Source organism: Sinocyclocheilus grahami, unplaced genomic scaffold, assembly GCF_001515645.1.
Source record: "Sinocyclocheilus grahami isolate Dianchi unplaced genomic scaffold, SAMN03320097.WGS_v1.1 scaffold182.1, whole genome shotgun sequence".
NCBI lineage: Eukaryota > Metazoa > Chordata > Actinopteri > Cypriniformes > Cyprinidae > Sinocyclocheilus > Sinocyclocheilus grahami.
The window spans coordinates 319,346-338,890 of record NW_015505361.1 but is presented as its reverse complement, the minus strand read 5'-3'; the positions used below and the strand labels follow the sequence as shown (position 1 = coordinate 338,890).

At 35.9% G+C, this 19,545-nt stretch overlaps 1 protein-coding gene across 1 annotated transcript in view; it reads right to left on the bottom strand.

Annotated features, from left to right (window-relative positions):
- Positions 1-1,949: 1,949 nt before the first annotated feature.
- The window catches only part of arhgef17 (Rho guanine nucleotide exchange factor (GEF) 17), a 34,411-nt gene continuing 16,815 nt past the window's right edge, over positions 1,950-19,545 (bottom strand). The window contains exons 4-19 of the mRNA XM_016284403.1: positions 19,201-19,293; positions 17,628-17,804; positions 16,896-16,946; positions 16,707-16,816; positions 15,974-16,059; positions 15,285-15,403; positions 14,751-14,958; positions 13,295-13,556; positions 11,856-12,097; positions 9,167-9,407; positions 6,339-6,425; positions 6,184-6,251; positions 5,967-6,098; positions 4,866-5,092; positions 4,443-4,785; positions 1,950-3,123 (exon numbers count right to left, since the gene is read on the bottom strand). Coding sequence (XP_016139889.1) covers positions 2,912-3,123; positions 4,443-4,785; positions 4,866-5,092; positions 5,967-6,098; positions 6,184-6,251; positions 6,339-6,425; positions 9,167-9,407; positions 11,856-12,097; positions 13,295-13,556; positions 14,751-14,958; positions 15,285-15,403; positions 15,974-16,059; positions 16,707-16,816; positions 16,896-16,946; positions 17,628-17,804; positions 19,201-19,293 — 2,658 coding nt within the window. The 3' untranslated portion in view covers positions 1,950-2,911. The remainder of the gene's footprint in view (positions 3,124-4,442; positions 4,786-4,865; positions 5,093-5,966; positions 6,099-6,183; positions 6,252-6,338; positions 6,426-9,166; positions 9,408-11,855; positions 12,098-13,294; positions 13,557-14,750; positions 14,959-15,284; positions 15,404-15,973; positions 16,060-16,706; positions 16,817-16,895; positions 16,947-17,627; positions 17,805-19,200; positions 19,294-19,545) is intronic.

The window sequence follows — 19,545 nt, the reverse complement described above, 5'->3', positions numbered from 1 at the left end:
TCAGACACATCTCTGGCACCCAAAATTTTCATCATCTCATTTCATTTCTTTAAAAATGTACCTTTTCAAAAGAGTCTGAAGTCTTATTTTGTGCCAACTCACAATTTTTGAAAACAAATTCATAAACTTCCTGGCACTGACAGTGACTCATTTGACTGCGATGACAGGTCAGATCGTGTTTGTAAATGAATTAACAGAGCCTCTGGATTCTGGCATCAGTGAATGTTTAATTACAAAGAAACCCACAGTGACAAAATAGGACAACGGTGTGAAATAAGCATGACGACTGTTACAGGATCCGCAGACGCGGAGCGGCTTCTCTTCTCTTCTTTTAAAATACTGGAATAGTTTTAATTTAAATGAGACCGCACATGCCAAATGAGAAAAAAATAGACAAGAATACTTATAAAAATATGCCATTAGATTCATATGAACAATCGTGGACTGTGAGAGCACTATGTACAGAGAAAGGCAATATATACCAATATTTACAACAAACATTGATGACGTCTTTCACTAGAAAGGGCTGAGAGGGTCACTTACAACAGTAAGACTTGACTTAGGACTATCATCACTGATTGATTTAGATATTTGATTAAAAAGCAAAACATGCAGACTCAGTTTATGAAAATATGATTTTCTGAGGATCCCGTTTGTAGTAAGAAGTTATCTTCTGCAACGCTTTGACGTTTCTACCTACGTGTTCTTGGCACTAGTGTTCACAACTACTCAACAGATCAATTGATAAAACAATTTGGCAAAACATTCCCATGAATTTCCATGCATGATGCGGTCTGGGAAATGTCTGACTTCACATCCTTCAGGTGAGCGAGAATTTGGGTGTGACGTGGTTCTTTCCAGACAAACTAAGGCAGCAGAAATTGCTCATTTAACAGGAAGTCCAGGTGGGCGGCGCAGGCAGAGCGCTTTAGCGGTTAATTGTCTGTCATAAGCGGCCACAAGCAGCCAAAGGGCTGTAACCCGTCTGACTTCATTCTCGTGTTGTAATCTACACACAGACACACTCACAAACAAACACAGAGTTTCTCTCTCCACTGCAAACTCTATGTCAAATCGACGCAGTCTTCAGCAACATCGTTTAAGAAACAACACAATTCTCTTTCCTGAATTAACATGGTGATGAAAACAACCACTGAAATTACACAGCTGGTCATCGGTGAATCTCTCCAATCCTGTCTAGTTATATTTCATCCCAAAATTAAAAGAAATTTACATAAAATAAATAAATTATATATTTTTTAACTTTATTATTAGATTAAAAAAAAATTTGTTTTACATTATTTTAATGTCAATTAATTACATTTCCCCCAATTACTGTAATGCAAAAAAATAGAACTGTAATGTGAAAAAATTACAGCACATTTGTAAAGTACAAACCATAGTATGGAAGCCCGTTTCCACCACGGGATTTAAAAAAAAATTAAAAATTGGTGATTTGCAACTTTTTATCTCACAATTCTGACTTCGAGTTTATATCTTGCAACTCTGGATTTTTTCTCAGAATTGCATGAAAAACTTATATTATGGAGTTATAAAGTCAGAATTGTGAGAAACTCGCAATTGTAAGAAAATGATGAGCCGAGTTGTTTTCCTCAGATCTGGACTTCAGCTTGCAATTGCAAGTTGAAAAAAATCGTACAATTCTGAGAAAAATGTCACAATTGCGAGATTACTCTTTTGTTTTTCATTCAGAGGTGGAAAAAAAGCTTCCATACCATAGTATTTGTTGGATTAAATAGAATCAAAAATCAAAAAATTGGAAGAATAAAAATGTATTACAGTAATGTGAATGAGATTGTTTTTGTATCACAATTTTAAGAAATTAAAGGGAAATTACAATGAAAATAATGACATGATGCAAAAAAATAAATAATTAAATGGTCCTAAAAATATGCTTTATTTTCTTTATGCAAATAAAACTTCTTTTTATTTTGGGGTGAAATATGACCTGGATGTTTCTTTGTGAGATTCACCGGAATCATTTTTCAAAAATGGTACAAATGCAACCTCACTGACCCAACTTGAGTTGAGCGTCAAAATCTTTCAGTAGAGAAAAACGCCAGACTACTTTATTTATAAATTAAGTGCTATAAAAAAAGACTTAACTAAAAATGAAAAAACATAAATACTGTACAAAAGGTTTTTTGTCACAATACCTATATATGGAATGTCATTGCTGTTCTTTCACATAACATAGTGAAGTCTTATTTTTTTTTATACATAAAGATGATTCGATAACCAAAAGAATAATGTTATAATGTGTAATAACTCTGACTGTGAGTTTGTTGATTACTGAAGTAGTAAAGTGTGTGTGTCATATAGCGGTTCGCGGGTACTCTAGCCTTATATTGCACATTGGTTACGTAAGATTAACTCTCATCTCGCCCCGAACACCACAAACGAGAGCTTTAACAAAAACATCTTCATTCTCCAATGAAATCACAGTCTGTCAAGACCAGTAGTGTGCGGACTGACGAATCGAAGGATGAAAAACTCGTCTTTCCACTTTGTACGTCCATCCACATTACCCACAATCCTCCCGGCCTCGTGCGATGCATTCAAACCCACTCTCTATCCAACAATACTTGTTCCTTTCTTTTTTACTTCACCTTTTCCTGCTTTTTCTCTTTTCTTCTTCAAGGTAATGATCGTTTCGTCCGCTTGGTTTTTTTAAGTTTCAACACAATATTCAAAAGCAGCCACAGGAAACACCACATGGCAAGCGAGATCGAGATATTTTACACCGAGAAACGAAATGACCCATAACACAACGGAACGAAAAACAAACACCCCATTGGTTGACGTCTTACATGCTCGTGCACAACGCATCAGAGAACAGGAAGGGGCGGGGTTTCGTGGGGGGAAGTGTGTCGAGGGGGCGGGGCTTCTGCTACACGCGCCACAGCAGTAAGTGGTTGGTGCTGTCGTCCCTCCCCACCGTCTCGCTGCTATTGGTCAGTCTGAAGTCTTCATAGCCGTCGCCGCCGCTGATGACCAGCAGGTTGGATTTGGTGGGCAGGAGGGTGGAGGCGCGCCGCCGGGAGGAGTCTCGTCTCTGCAGGCCTCCGCTGCTGCTCTCAGAGCTGTTCTGTGCGGAGTTCACTATAATAGAAATTCAGGACACACACACATATTTGTTAACCGATGTCACTGTGCCAGATTTTATTGATAGCCTCTATTTATAGACATTCGTCTTGGAAGCATCCAATCACAAGCATTAATCAGGCAAGTTTAAAACACTCGTTTTTAAAACACACAAGTGGTTGATTGAAAGGTGAGAAGGCGTTTTTTTCTGTTGTTTGGGATGCATCAGGATGCATTAATGTTTACACTGCAAATGAAACGATCGCATATGTTCCTGACCTTTGTAAACGGTTTGTGTGACGTGATGGCAAAATGTTCTGAACCAGTTTACACTTGTCTTGGCACTGACTATTTGAGATGGCTAAATTAAATTAAAATCAAATTAAATATTTGATACTCTTTTGCAGGGCCATAATTGGGTGTTTTTTTTAATACCACAACACACAAAGTTTTATAATAATATATAACGTGTGTATTAGCTAGACTTGTTTTTTTTTTATTAATCTTCCTTTTATACAAAAATAAATTCCTTGCCAAACAATTACTATAAAAACATGAGTTAAACAAAAGAAAGAATAACAAGGTACATTTAAGCTCACATTAAAAAACAAAGAAAAAAAAAGTACTAATTACATGTTTTTTAAAGCTGAATTTAAATTCAATTAAAAATGTGATATTGAATTGCAGGGCCATAATCACATTATTTATGAATACCATAATATTTGTAAAAAAAAATCTTCAATTATTTATTGAATTACTATTATCATTAACCATGTGTTTGTGTTTTTATGAATCCCATAACATTTATAGAATTAATTTTTTATTATTATTTTAATATTATTATATACAGTATAGTGCAGTGTAATATGGTCAGTTTTTAAACTGCTACATAAAAAATTTAAATTGTATGAACAAATTACAAATAAAATTACAACACATTATTGACACTGAAGAGAACAGTTTAAGTCGCACTGAACTCCTAATACTCCAAATAAAAAAACACATAGAACAGATCAATGTCTGCAGGTTTCTGTATTTCCATAATGCACTTCATTATTATATACAGTATAGTGCAGTGTAATATGGTCAGTTTTTAAAATATACTGCTACATAAAAAATTGAAATTGTATGAACAAATTACAAATAAAATTACAACACATTATTGACACTGAAGAGAACAGTTTAAGTCGCACTGAACTCCTAATACTCCAAATAAAAAAACACATAGAACAGATCAATGTCTGCAGGTTTCTGTATTTCCATAATGCACTTTGCCATTTTGTTGCCAGATCCTCTGTTAATATTACCCACACTGCAACAGGCAGTGAGAAACTTACCGGATTCGGACGGTGGTGGGAAGTTGACGTCAAAGCCCTCTGGCAGCTCAATGCACGTGAGAAAGCGGACGTGTCCGGTGTGTCCGTGGGCGGAGCCCATGGGGAGGAGGGGAGCCCGCAGAGAGCCCGGCCCAGTGCTGGAGGACACGGGCGGGATGGCCAGAGTCAGGACCACCCCTGCACTGGTGCCGATCCACAGCAGGTCCTTACACGCCAGAAGAGCTGTGATCCGCAAACATGCTGCTTTGTGCTGCCGGATAATGGCATCAGAGCCTAAAAGAAAGAAAAAAATGAGACGGGGATTTGATTTGATTCTGAAACAGTTCTTCATTAAAAAGCAGTGCTATTTTAGTATAGTTGATATACTATTATAGCTCAAATAACAAGCATTTTTACTGAAAAGTGTAACCTGCTAAGACCTACGTGCACACACACACAAAAGCGGACGTGTCCGGTGTGTCCGTGGGCGGAGCCCATGGGGAGGAGGGGAGCCCGCAGAGAGCCCGGCCCAGTGCTGGAGGACACGGGCGGGATGGCCAGAGTCAGGACCACCCCTGCACTGGTGCCGATCCACAGCAGGTCCTTACACGCCAGAAGAGCTGTGATCCGCAAACATGCTGCTTTGTGCTGCCGGATAATGGCATCAGAGCCTGAAAGAAAAAAAAAAATGAGACGGGGATTTGATTTGATTCTGAAACAGTTCTTCATTAAAAAGCAGTGCTATTTTAGTATAGTTGATATACTATTATAGCTCAAATAACAAGCATTTTTACTGAAAAGTGTAACCTGCTAAGACCTACGTGCACACACACACACACACAGTGTTAGTATTATTTGTATACTATTATAGTATTTATTGATATTTTTAGTTAGTTTTATTTTAAAGGTTTAGTAATTCTGTTGTGTTTTTGTCCTTTTTATTATAATTTTTTTTTTAATATATAGTTTTTTCAATGGCTAAAAGTTTTATTTTATTCATTTTTTTTTATATAACTCACACAATTTGTTTTAATTAATGGTAATAACCCTGTATAAAATTAGCTCTAACAATCCACATTTGAAGCCCTATTGATCTGTTTTTGTGCTTTTTTGACTTGTTTTTATCATCCAGCAGATAAAAACCATAATGCCGCTTTGCATCATATTTGTTGAATAAAATCCAATACTTGTTTCTTAATAATTTTGAGGTGCTGATTCCAAAAATAGCATCTGTTTTGCTCAAGCACGTCAGATTTTCTCAAAAGATTTTGTAGCATTTTTGTTTTCGACAACCATTTGTGCAGTGAAGTCTTATATTATTACTTAATAAGTAGAAAAACTGCCACAAACACATGATTCCTGTCTGAATCTGAGCCAGATTACGATTTGTTTAATGCTCAGCCCATTTTCACATGAATGCATAACGCTGATTTCAAGGTCAGAATTATGGCCAGTGACAGAAGAAAATGCAAACTTGAGCCAGATGTTTTCTGCAATATCTGTGGGTGTTTTACTGCATCCAAACAGAAAATGACAGATTTTTGCTGGTGTTGATGATGAGGACTCGGTTCTGACAGCCACACCACAGTTTTCCCGCAACAGGAACCATTTTGGTCACGGGTCCAGTTGGAGCGCCCAGACACAGCGTTTGAGAGCTCTGAGGATCCCAGAAACTTCCTGTTATGTAGAAAAAGCAGAGAGAGTCAGTGTAAATCACTCTTATCGGTTATAACTGAATCATTTGGAATGGATCTGAGCTCACCTGCCTCCCTCTGATAAACAATCACCTCCCCGTTCGCCAGGGACACAAACACTTTGTTGTCAAGATACCTGGGAATGAAAAAAAGATGTTCAGTCTCCATGCCGACGTTGCGTAAGTTACCATGGCAACAGATCAATGAGGCGGAAGCTGCTTACAGGATACACAGGATAGAAGCAGAGTGCTGCATCTTCATACTGTTCTTCCTGTTTCTGATGTTGTCTGACGACTGGTACACATGAATACTGAAAGAAAACAACATGATTATACTTATGAAATATGACATTTATGTCCTTAGGCGTTTACTGGGAATCACAAACTTATGTTGAAAAGTTTGGGGTCAATTTTTTATATTTTTGAAAGTCTCTAATGCTCACCAAGGCGGCAAGTATTTGATTGAAAATAAAGTAAAATCAATTAAAACAAACGTTTTCCATGTTTTCAAATATATTGTAATTTATTCCTGTGACGAAATGTGGAATTTTCAGCATCATTACTCCAGTCTTCAGAGTCACAAGATCCTTCAGAAATCATTCTAATATGCTGATATTATTAGGAATTAAAATACATTATATATACAGGCATCAAGTCAAATGCTCTCTAAGCCATCGGACTGTTTTTTGTTTGTTTTGACTTTCAACTGGCAGTGAGGCAAGAACAAATGCTCCACACCTGCTTGTGTGACGCAAAGAGAGAGAGAGAGAGAGAGAGAGAGAGAGAGCAAATGTTTGTGTGGAAAGTGACAGGATGCACTGAGGACACGGGCAGGTCTGAGCTTGAGATAACGAGTGTCTCTGTGGGAACGCAGTAAACGGGTGTACTGTAGTCAGATCAGGGTCACCTGAGGTGAGAATTAAACTCCAAACAGAAGGAACAGCAGGTGGGTGTTTTGTGCAGTTAAATGCCATTACGTCATTGTGTGCTACTATCGTTCGACTTTTAATTCGGTAATTTATTCCTGTGACGAAATGTGGAATTTCCAGCATCATTACTCCAGTCTTCAGAGTCACAAGATCCTTCAGAAATCATTCTAATATGCTGATATTATTAGGAATTAAAATACATTATATATACAGGCATCAAGTCAAATGCTCTCTAAGCCATCGGACTGTTTTTTGTTTGTTTTGACTTTCAACTGGCAGTGAGGCAAGAACAAATGCTCCACACCTGCTTGTGTGACGCAAAGAGAGAGAGAGAGAGAGAGAGAGAGAGAGAGCAAATGTTTGTGTGGAAAGTGACAGGATGCACTGAGGACACGGGCAGGTCTGAGCTTGAGATAACGAGTGTCTCTGTGGGAACGCGGTAAACGGGTGTACTGTAGTCAGATCAGGGTCACCTGAGGTGAGAATTAAACTCCAAACAGAAGGAACAGCAGGTGGGTGTTTTGTGCAGTTAAATGCCATTACGTCATTGTGTCCTACTATCGTTCGACTTTTAATTCGGCCCATGGGCTTTGAGTGCTGCCTAAACACAAGTTTGAACACTTATAATAACTACCAATAATTACATTAACAAACATTGTCATTATTTAACAGATCATTAATTTTACATTCAAATAGTCAGAACTTTCATGAAAATGAAATGTTCATTTTTGAATGATTTTCAGTATTTTTTTAAATGTTTTTACAAATATCTAATATATAATGTATTTTCTTTGTATACATTACTTAGCCCCATATAAGCTTTTTAATAGTTTTTATTATTATATGTTGTTATATTAAAAGGTTCATGAACTACATTTTTTAAATCATTTTATAATGTTAGTGTGTGTGTATATAGTATATATATATAAAACATAATTTAGAAGTAATAGGCTACTTTCTATCCTGTTTTTGAGCCTCTCCGCAGAAGGTCTGTTTTTATAGGCGGTTGCATTCAAGACTCACAAGTAAACGCCTCCTGCTATGATTGGCTACCAGTTTTGCTTATTAAAATAACAGATGGACACTGCTGTGACATACTCTGCATGGGTCATTTGGGTTTAAAACGTATAAATACTCTGTATATATCAAATGGTCTGGAACAGACAATGAAATAGTGGTAAAATATATCAACAAAAATGACTTTTTTATTGTCCTCTTGCATTATTGAAACTATTTTTCTGTTTGACACTGAAAAGCTGCTTTGACACAATCTGTATTGTATAAAGCACTATATAAATAAAGGTGACTTGACTAAAAACATGTTTACTCACACTTATGTGGTGCGACATTACTCTCTATAGTCAGACTCAGCACTGCATCATCGTTTACTAAAACCTGCATCATAATGTCTTGTTTAAAAATGAATCTGCAGCAAAGTAAAGCAAACAAACAGTGTTTCACTGATGCGATCTTGAGCTCTTTCCTAATATTACCCCATGTTTACACAGGACGCGAGCGGCGCAACGTGACTATAGACAACAGAGCCCATTATAATCAGCGATTCTGTCTACGGCACGGATTGACAACAAATCCCCGACAGTAAACTGATGTCCCGTTCTATTTTTCACATACTCCAAGCATTCATGCTGCTTCTGACCTGAAAGAGAAATGGATTCGCGACATGACGCAAAAAAAAATAAATAAAGACTTTGTTTCAAATGATAATTTTTTTTTTTTTTGGTTTATGCTGATATAATCATGGCCAGTTGGGCAGTGAAGATAATAATAACTAATAATATCACAGCCTACTTTTAAAGATACAATCACATCCTGTTAGACCAAATCAAACAGTTCCCTACATAGCATTGCAGAAGTTAAATGTTATGTAAATGTTTATTCTCTTAAAACCTAAACTAGATCTTAAAAAAATTAGAAACTGAAGTTTAAGTTCTACATTTACTAAATCTAAAACTAAAATAAAAACAAAATTAAAGTGAAAAAAATTATGAAAACTAAAACATATACATATAAGTAATACAAAAACTAAATAATACCGTCCCTAATAATAATAAGTACTGCCCTACCATTACAGAAGTTATTTATTCTGTCATGCAGTGACCCACCAGCCGTCCTCGGTCCCGAGCCAGACAGAGCTCTGATACGCCTCGGGGTCGATGCTCAGCAGGTCCTCCAGACTGGCCCGGGTGAAGGAGCCTCGACTGGACCGCCGCATGGCTCGGCCATCCACGGGACTGTCCGCACTGAGCCGAGGGGCCCCGAATGTGCTCGGGACGGGAAATTCCTGTTCCTCCTCGGAGCTCGTGGTCTCGATGGCCATGTCCTTTGAAACGGCTGCTTCATCATCTGAGAGAAACAAATAAATACAAAACATCATCAATAAGACACTGATCACAAACATGAGCGAGTATATATGATTTTAGAGACTCACTGCCGAAGCTGGATGAGATGGTGGAATGGGAGGCTTGGCTCTGCAGTGTGGATGAAGGGCTGGGAGAGTCTTCATCATCGGTGTCGTCGCTATCGAAGGGCACGAGCTCTGCGGCGGGGACCGCGGGCGGCTTGCTGAGCTCCAGAGATGAGCCGGAGATGCAGATGTGGAGCTGGGGTTGTGCAGACGCTGCAGGGTTTGACTCAGACGGGGCAGAGGGGGTGGAATGACCCACACGTTCTCTGCAGTAGACAGATTGGACATTTTTGCACTTGCAAACTGCTTATATGCATAAAAAATTACTAGAACACAGCATACTACACTGCTATTGAGTTGAACCTGTTTTAAAAGGCAAAATCATTTAAATTAACATTTTATATATATATATACACACATAAACTCGGCAAATAACTAAAATAAATTAGCAATAAAAACAAAACAGATAAATAAATAAATAAAACCTTCACAAAAGCACATAAAGTCTGTTTTAAAAGGTATATTCCAGGATATTTTAAACCTAATAACGGGTGTATTTCATGTTGTAGATTACCACAAACAATATATAATACACACACACACACACACACACACACTAAAATAAAACTATTAAAATAGTTTTTGGTAATTGAAATTAAGCTGAAATAAAATAAAATATAAATATTAGATGAAGAACTTAAACTTGGCAACCAATTAAATTAAATACTTTGAAGTTGAAATACTAAACCTAAACTGAAAAATAAATTAAAAGTTACTAAAACGGTTACTCATGAATAGAATTAAAACTGAAGTAAAAAGAAAGCATCAAATTAAAGAATATATATATATAAATATAAAACTTGACAAAAGCTAAATAAAATATAAAATATAATAATATAATATTAATTAATATAATAAAGTATTATTTAGTCATTTAGCAGACGCTTTTATCTAAAGTGACTTACAAATGAGGACAATGGAAGCAATCAGAATCAACAAAAGAGCAATGATATACAAGTGCTATAACAAGTCTCAGTTAGCCTAACGCAGTACACGTAGCAAGGTTTTTTTAAATTATATAATAGAATAAAAGAAATCAGATAGAATAATAAAAGAACAGAGAAAGCTAGTGTTATAGGTCTTTTTATTGTTTGTTTGTTTTTTTTTATTAAAAAAAATGTATTATATTCATATATGTTTTTAAATGCACTTATAAATCGAGCAGGCAAAACTGAAGGGTTTATAGCTTATAGTTACACAGTAAAAAAAGAAAATGATGCTGCAAAATTGTACAGAATTCAAATACATTGAAGGATGTTGAAATTAGTGTCCCTGCTGAGATCTCTCCTGATCCCTGGAAATTCCCACATATACTGTAATCTCATGGTGCTCATTTATTATTAGTCTTAAACAGGAGAATTTGTCCTGTTAAGCAGGTGCGTTTAGGGCCGTCGGTCTCACCTGTTCTTCAGGCCCGGCACGGCTGCGATGCAGATGATGCGAGCGGAGCAGACGGCGATGCAGGCCTCCACCGTGGGCTCGTCCCGGATGTTCAGCAGACACACCTGACCCACGTACCCGTCGCTGTTACACACCCACACCTCATACGTGTTCTCTGGACAGCTGTGACTGGGGGAGGCGCAGGAGAACTGCATCCCGCTGCGGGTCTTCATGATGGGAATGGCCTTCAGGAACTCAGGGTCCCACTGGTCTTTGTTCATGGCTGGACAAAACATGGAAAACAGGGTGCTTTTGATGAAAATGTAGGGATTGTCATCAATATATAGCATATTTGTCTTTTCTATTAATGTACACCCCATATTTGTTGGGCTAATGTGAATATGAATTATACATCATTAATATACTATATAAAAGATTTATTGGCTTTCTCATGAATGTAGGCACTATTTCTTGGGTGTTGTAAAGAATATTGTGCGGTATTGGCATTTGCATTGAATATATACAAAAATATATGCTGTATTTATTGAATTTTGCATGAATATGGGGAGTATTTCTTGGGCTATGCCTAAATGTGACCCTGGAGCACAAAATCAGTCATAAGTAGCACAGGTACTGTATATTTGTAGCAATAGCCAAAAATACATTGTATGGGTCAAAATTATCGATTTTTCTTTTATGCTTTATATCGATTCATCTTTTATGTTCCATGAAGATATTTTGTACATTTCCTACCGTAAATATATTCAAACTTAATTTTTGATTAGTAATATGCATTGCTAAGAACTTCATTTGGACAACTTTAAAGGCGATTTTCTCAATATATATATATATTTTTCAGATTACAGATTTTCAAATAGTTAAATATTTGCCAAATATTGTCCTATCCTAACAAACCATACATCAAATATATGATTTTAGAGACTCACTGCCGAAGCTGGATGAGATGGTGGAATGGGAGGCTTGGCTCTGCAGTGTGGATGAAGGGCTTGGAGAGTCTTCATCATCGGTGTCGTCGCTATCGAAGGGCACGAGCTCTGCGGCGGGGACCGCGGGCGGCTTGCTGAGCTCCAGAGATGAGCCGGAGATGCAGATGTGGAGCTGGGGTTGTGCAGACGCTGCAGGGTTTGACTCAGACGGGGCAGAGGGGGTGGAATGACCCACACGTTCTCTGCAGTAGACAGATTGGACATTTTTGCACTTGCAAACTGCTTATATGCATAAAAAATTACTAGAACACAGCATACTACACTGCTATTGAGTTGAACCTGTTTTAAAAGGCAAAATCATTTAAATTAACATTTTATATATATATATACACACATAAACTCGGCAAATAACTAAAATAAATTAGCAATAAAAACAAAACAGATAAATAAATAAATAAAACCTTCACAAAAGCACATAAAGTCTGTTTTAAAAGGTATATTCCAGGATATTTTAAACCTAATAACGGGTGTATTTCATGTTGTAGATTACCACAAACAATATATAATACACACACACACACACACACACACACACTAAAATAAAACTATTAAAATAGTTTTTGGTAATTGAAATTAAGCTGAAATAAAATAAAATATAAATATTAGATGAAGAACTTAAACTTGGCAACCAATTAAATTAAATACTTTGAAGTTGAAATACTAAACCTAAACTGAAAAATAAATTAAAAGTTACTAAAACGGTTACTCATGAATAGAATTAAAACGGAAGTAAAAAGAAAGCATCAAATTAAAGAATATATATATATAAATATAAAACTTGACAAAAGCTAAATAAAATATAAAATATAATAATATAATATTAATTAATATAATAAAGTATTATTTAGTCATTTAGCAGACGCTTTTATCTAAAGTGACTTACAAATGAGGACAATGGAAGCAATCAGAATCAACAAAAGAGCAATGATATACAAGTGCTATAACAAGTCTCAGTTAGCCTAACGCAGTACACGTAGCAAGGTTTTTTTAAATTATATAATAGAATAAAAGAAATCAGATAGAATAATAAAAGAACAGAGAAAGCTAGTGTTATAGGTCTTTTTATTGTTTGTTTGTTTTTTTTTATTAAAAAAAATGTATTATATTCATATATGTTTTTAAATGCACTTATAAATCGAGCAGGCAAAACTGAAGGGTTTATAGCTTATAGTTACACAGTAAAAAAAGAAAATGATGCTGCAAAATTGTACAGAATTCAAATACATTGAAGGATGTTGAAATTAGTGTCCCTGCTGAGATCTCTCCTGATCCCTGGAAATTCCCACATATACTGTAATCTCATGGTGCTCATTTATTATTAGTCTTAAACAGGAGAATTTGTCCTGTTAAGCAGGTGTGTTTAGGGCCGTCGGTCTCACCTGTTCTTCAGGCCCGGCACGGCTGCGATGCAGATGATGCGAGCGGAGCAGACGGCGATGCAGGCCTCCACCGTGGGCTCGTCCCGGATGTTCAGCAGACACACCTGACCCACGTACCCGTCGCTGTTACACACCCACACCTCATACGTGTTCTCTGGACAGCTGTGACTGGGGGAGGCGCAGGAGAACTGCATCCCGCTGCGGGTCTTCATGATGGGAATGGCCTTCAGGAACTCAGGGTCCCACTGGTCTTTGTTCATGGCTGGACAAAACATGGAAAACAGGGTGCTTTTGATGAAAATGTAGGGATTGTCATCAATATATAGCATATTTGTCTTTTCTATTAATGTACACCCCATATTTGTTGGGCTAATGTGAATATGAAGTATACATCATTAATATACTATATAAAAGATTTATTGGCTTTCTCATGAATGTAGGCACTATTTCTTGGGTGTTGTAAAGAATATTGTGCGGTATTGGCATTTGCATTGAATATATACAAAAATATATGCTGTATTTATTGAATTTTGCATGAATATGGGGAGTATTTCTTGGGCTATGCCTAAATGTGACCCTGGAGCACAAAATCAGTCATAAGTAGCACAGGTACTGTATATTTGTAGCAATAGCCAAAAATACATTGTATGGGTCAAAATTATCGATTTTTCTTTTATGCTTTATATCGATTCATCTTTTATGTTCCATGAAGATATTTTGTACATTTCCTACCGTAAATATATTCAAACTTAATTTTTGATTAGTAATATGCATTGCTAAGAACTTCATTTGGACAACTTTAAAGGCGATTTTCTCAATATATATATATATTTTTCAGATTACAGATTTTCAAATAGTTGCATCTCAGCCAAATATTGTCCTATCCTAACAAACCATACATCAAATCATACATCAAAGGAAAGCTTATTTATTCAGCTTTCAGATGATACACAAATCTCTATTTTGAAAAATAGACACTTATGACTGGTTTTGTGGTCCACGGTCACAAATATATATTGTATCTTTCCGTGAAAAGCCTAACAAATACTATATAAATTCGCAAAGAATTTACAGTATATAGTATAGAAAGTTTTATAAAAAAAGAATTTATATAGAAAAAAATACATACTGTATTACTGTATATGCTATTTTTGTATTATTTATATTATAGTAGTTGATTATATTAATTATAAATTATATATATTTTTTTACATACAGTATATATTAAATACAATAAATAATACTAAAACAATGCTGTATTGTGTATATACAGTGGTTACTCTGTAGTGTACACCATTTTATTAACTAGTTTGCTAAATGTCAACACAAAGTTTGTAAGAGAAAATAATAATTTCCCCTCTTTTCTCTGGAGGAAAGTAATGATTTGATATAAATTTCTCTCAGATCGCTGTACATTATTTAAAACAGAAACAGAGGGTCAGCTCTGAGGATTTACCAAGCTTCTTCTTGGCCTCCTCAAAGGCCTGCTCGAAGTTACTGCGGGTGTCAGGGCTGCTGAACTCAAAGATGAAGGTGGTCTCTGCTGAAGTGCTGGTCAGCTCTAATTTAGTGGGCAGTAACGTCATGCTGAAGGCCAGAGACTGCTTCTCGGCCAGCTCCCGGTGAACCGACGCCATCAGATCCTTTATCACATCGTCCAAACTCTAACACACACACACACACACACACACACACACACAAAAACACTTCAGAATATCTCAGCTATTCCAAGGAAGAGGCAAATCAAGTCTGACTGGCACAAGCTTTTAAGTCAACAGCAAAAAAAAAAACATGTTATCTTTTCTCGTTAACATGATAAGTCTCGTTAAGTTGCATGGTTGCAGTTTATTTATTTTTTGCACAACCCCCCCCCCCTGTCTACAACCAATCAGAACAGGTACATAATCCTCCATAAAACAACCTGTAAAAGTGAAACTGATTATAAGTATTCCACACTAAAGGTAAACACAGTTCATAAAGGTAGACAGACCTGATGAGGGAAACTGAGTGTTTCTGACAGTTTGCTTATTTGGCCAAGCGTGCTGAGATCTTCATCCAGACGGCTGATGGTTTTCTGGATGGTTTCTCTGTTAGTGGCTTGATTAGAGCCTGTGATGAAGAAATTATATTGGGTCAGTAAAAGAGCATCAAAGTTCAACTAAGTGTAATGGAAAGGAATATAAAAGGGGTAAATAAATAAATAGATAGATAGATAGATAGATAGATAGATAGATAGATAGATAGAAAAGGTATAGATAACTCTAGGACATTTTGTCTTCCTAAAGTAACCCAGTTTCTGGATGGTTTCTCTGTTAGTGGCTTGATTAGAGCCTGTGATGAAGAAATTATAATGGGTCAGTAAAAGAGCATCAAAGTTCAACTAAGTGTAATGGAAAGGAATATAAAAGGGGTAAATAAATAAATAGATAGATAGATAGATAGATAGATAGATAGATAGATAGATAGATAGATAGATAGATAGATAGAAAAGGTATAGATAACTCTAGGACATTTTGTCTTCCTAAAGTAACCCAGGAAAGGGCTCCACATTTGAAAGAAGACCTCAGGTTTCTGTCTCACTGTGAAGCTGAACTTTTAAGAGCATATATATATATATAAATAAAAACATGGCAATCATGTAAATCATGTCATACTGATTGTGTGAGATAATAACACTACCTTTAACCACCTCAATGTCTTCTAAGGGCAGTTTCCACAGGAACTTATATTTACTCGAGGTGTCAATGACACTAGCAGCGGCGTATCTGAAAGAGAAGCAGAGAGAGAATTCAATCATCAGTCGAGGATTTTTTCTAGCATGGGTTGATGTGCGCTAGTAATTAATGATCTATTCTGATATCTGATAGTTTGCTGGTTCAAATGTGGTGAGGGTTAATCATGAAAGATCACCGTTGAACTCATGAATGAGCATCTACAGTGCATTTTTCTTCTGTAACGTGATGCATTTCTTTATTTTGATTGATGTCCCAGAAATAAGTGTCCTGGGAATCACTTTAGATGAAAGCGTTGATATCTGATAGTTTGCTGGTTCAAATGTGGTGAGGGTTAATCATGAAAGATCACCGTTGAACTGAATGAATGAGCATCTACAGTGCATTTTTCTTCTGTAACGTGATGCATTTCTTTATTTTGATTGATGTCCCAGAAATAAGTGTCCTGGGAATCACTTTAGATGAAAGCGCATGCTAAATAAGATTATTTATGTGGTGTTTCCATGACAGTCCACTAGAGTGCAGTGTTATTCAGAAATGAAATGCATTTATTTTGGCCATCAGGTGCAGAAGAGCTCAGGGGACTCTGGGGGGTTTCTAAACCAAACATGAGTTTTCCCAGGCCCTCCTCACATCTCTGCACTATTAAAAGAAAACTGCGAACGCGCAGCCGCACTCACAGACTCATGGAGCTCCTGCGCAGAGATCCAGACTTTCTCTTCAGCGTGGTGCAGATGAGCAGATCGCTGAACAGAAACAGAGACCGGTCCTTCTTACCGCCCACCGTTTTCTGCAGAGATGGACAGAGGTTTAGGAAGCTCATACGTTGGCTTAAAGTGACTTGATTTCTTGTGTTTATTTGTGCTCACCGCTTCCACCACCATCTCTTGTCTTAGAAACGTCCTCTGTGGATTCAGGATCTGACGGGGGGGAAAAAAACATTATTAGATATAGTTATTATATCTAATAACTTTATTATATTAGATAATACATTATTAAACATATTTAATCAATGTGAAACGATTTGCAACCAAAACTGTAAATGCACTGAAAAAAAAAGATTACTTTTCAGTTGACAGATTGAAAATTTTGTTTTGTTTTTTATAGCAAAGATTTACTTAATTTTGATAAATTTTTCACAAAACAAGACTTGATATCTTATGGCAAGGGAAATGTATTTATATAGTACTTTTCATTTATGATGGTAATTTAAAGTGCTTTACATTAAAGGGATTTTTAAAAAACAAAAGATGCATAAGAAATAAAAATGTAGTTAAAATATTTAACATATTAACACATTTACACAGCATTAAACAGATTTCACAATAAAAACTGTAAATACACTGCAAAAATTATTTTCTTACTCAGTATTTTTGTCTTTTTCACCAGTACAAATATCTAAACATCAGATGTAAAATATTAAGTCTTGTTTTCTGAAAAAAAAAAAAAATTAAAAGCAATTTAAAGGTTTAATTTATATATTAGAACCTATGAAAAAATTCATCTTAGAAAAATCATAAAAGAAAGAAAAATGGATTTAAAACCAAGTTTTAATCACTTCAGTTAATAAACTGGATGAGTGATTTTGAGTGATCTCTCACATGCTCCACGCCCTCGATGTGCGCCTCGATCTCCTGCATGACGCGCGTCTCTCTCTCCAGCTCCTCCGCGGTGCGCCGGCCCTTGTTGATCCTCTCAGCCAATCGCTTGATGTTCTTCTGGGCGTCCAGCAGAAACAGGTAGTCAGGGTGATCTTCAGTAGTGTGCTTCAGAAGATCCTGATCCATACAAACAATGTGTCATTTAAAAACTAAACTACCAAAATTACAGCTAGTACCTAAAAAGACACTTATAAAATGGATCGTTTCAGTCCTAGAGATTCAAGGACTGTATATTATAGCAGAATGACAATTAATTTAAGCATTTTTTTGTCCTTAACATTAACAAACCAGATGAGTAAATATTAAGGATTTTAACTAGTTGCTAAATGGTGGTCACATACAAAACATACAGGGCTGAATGTTTTAAGAAAAATAAAATTGCATTTTTTTGATAAAAATTGAGTTTGTGATTTAAAATGATTTTTTTTTTTTTAAAGAGCTCCAGGTTTGCTGTACTTGTGTGTAAAATAAAACTATTATTTTTTACTCTGCCAGTACTCTAACAATAGTATAATAAATAATAATAATAAATATTATTATTATTACTACTACTATTATTATTAAATAAAAAGAGTATTAAATAATACAAAAATTACAATACAACAGTAACATTACAATGCTAAAATTTATGTCCTAATTTCAAACATTAAATCTTTGAGATTTTATTTAGGGGCAAATCTGCCAAAGTTAGGATTATAAATGTTTCTCATTACAAATGTGTTGAAATGGATGGCACATGTTTTATTCCAAAGTGAACATTATAAGTGACACGATGCAGAGACTGAAAGGATGCATATACTGCGAACCCCGAGCCACTGAAGTCACTGTTTTCAAAAGCTACAAGCCTGTGAATTTACACAGCTACAAACACGCTGCGCATGTTTAAATAAAATGCAGTCTTTGCAATTTGGTAATTCTAAGTCATATTGCATTTTCGATTATATTTCAATTAATCATTCAGCCCTGCCTGATGTGTTCCAAACCAGTCCAAATACATTAAAAGTAGGGATGCACCGATAGGATTTTCTTTTGGCCGATACTGATACCGATTTTAAAAAAGAACTATTGGCCGATTCCGATACCGATATTGCTCAATTGCATAAAGCAGGGCTTAAAAACCTTTGAGCAGAAAACATACCGGTTAATAATGTTATTTTTTAAACTTTTTCTTTGCCAATAATAATAATAATAATAATAATAGTACAGCGTTTAATTTACTCAAAAAGAAAAAAAAATCATGAAGAGAGTCTTGAATGATCTCCCTTAGTCATAGCCAATACAGCATCATCTTTTCTAGATTTGCCAAAGACAAATGTATTAAACAAAATAAAAAACGGTCAATGCATTAAAAACATTAAAGAATATTTTCAAGATATTTAAAAACGTTTCAGCATGGATAAAAAAAAAAATATCGGCGGCCGATACATTGGTGCATCCCTAATTAAAAGACATGTTATCAATAAAAACGAACAGGCACAAAAAGGCAGAAATAAAATAGGAAGGTTAGTGTCACCTTAACTAGCAGCTCGTATCGTGGGATCCGCTGTACTGGCTTTATCATCAGATCACCCAGAGCTTGTTTCTCTTTATTCTCACGCATGCTTTGCTGAAGAGGAAAGAGACAGAATACCAGAGAAAGAGCGAGACACAAACAAAACAGTTTAGGAGTACAACTATACTTTATTGTGATTTGAATAGCATGTGTACAGTTTATCCAACCAAGCTTTACTAGATAACTTAGTTTTAGTTCAGTTTGAGGAGGTACCACTAGAGGGCAGCAACCCTAGAAACTGTCAAACATTTTATGATTCAGCTGAGAACATATGAAAGCATAAACATGCATATGAAATGAGTAAGA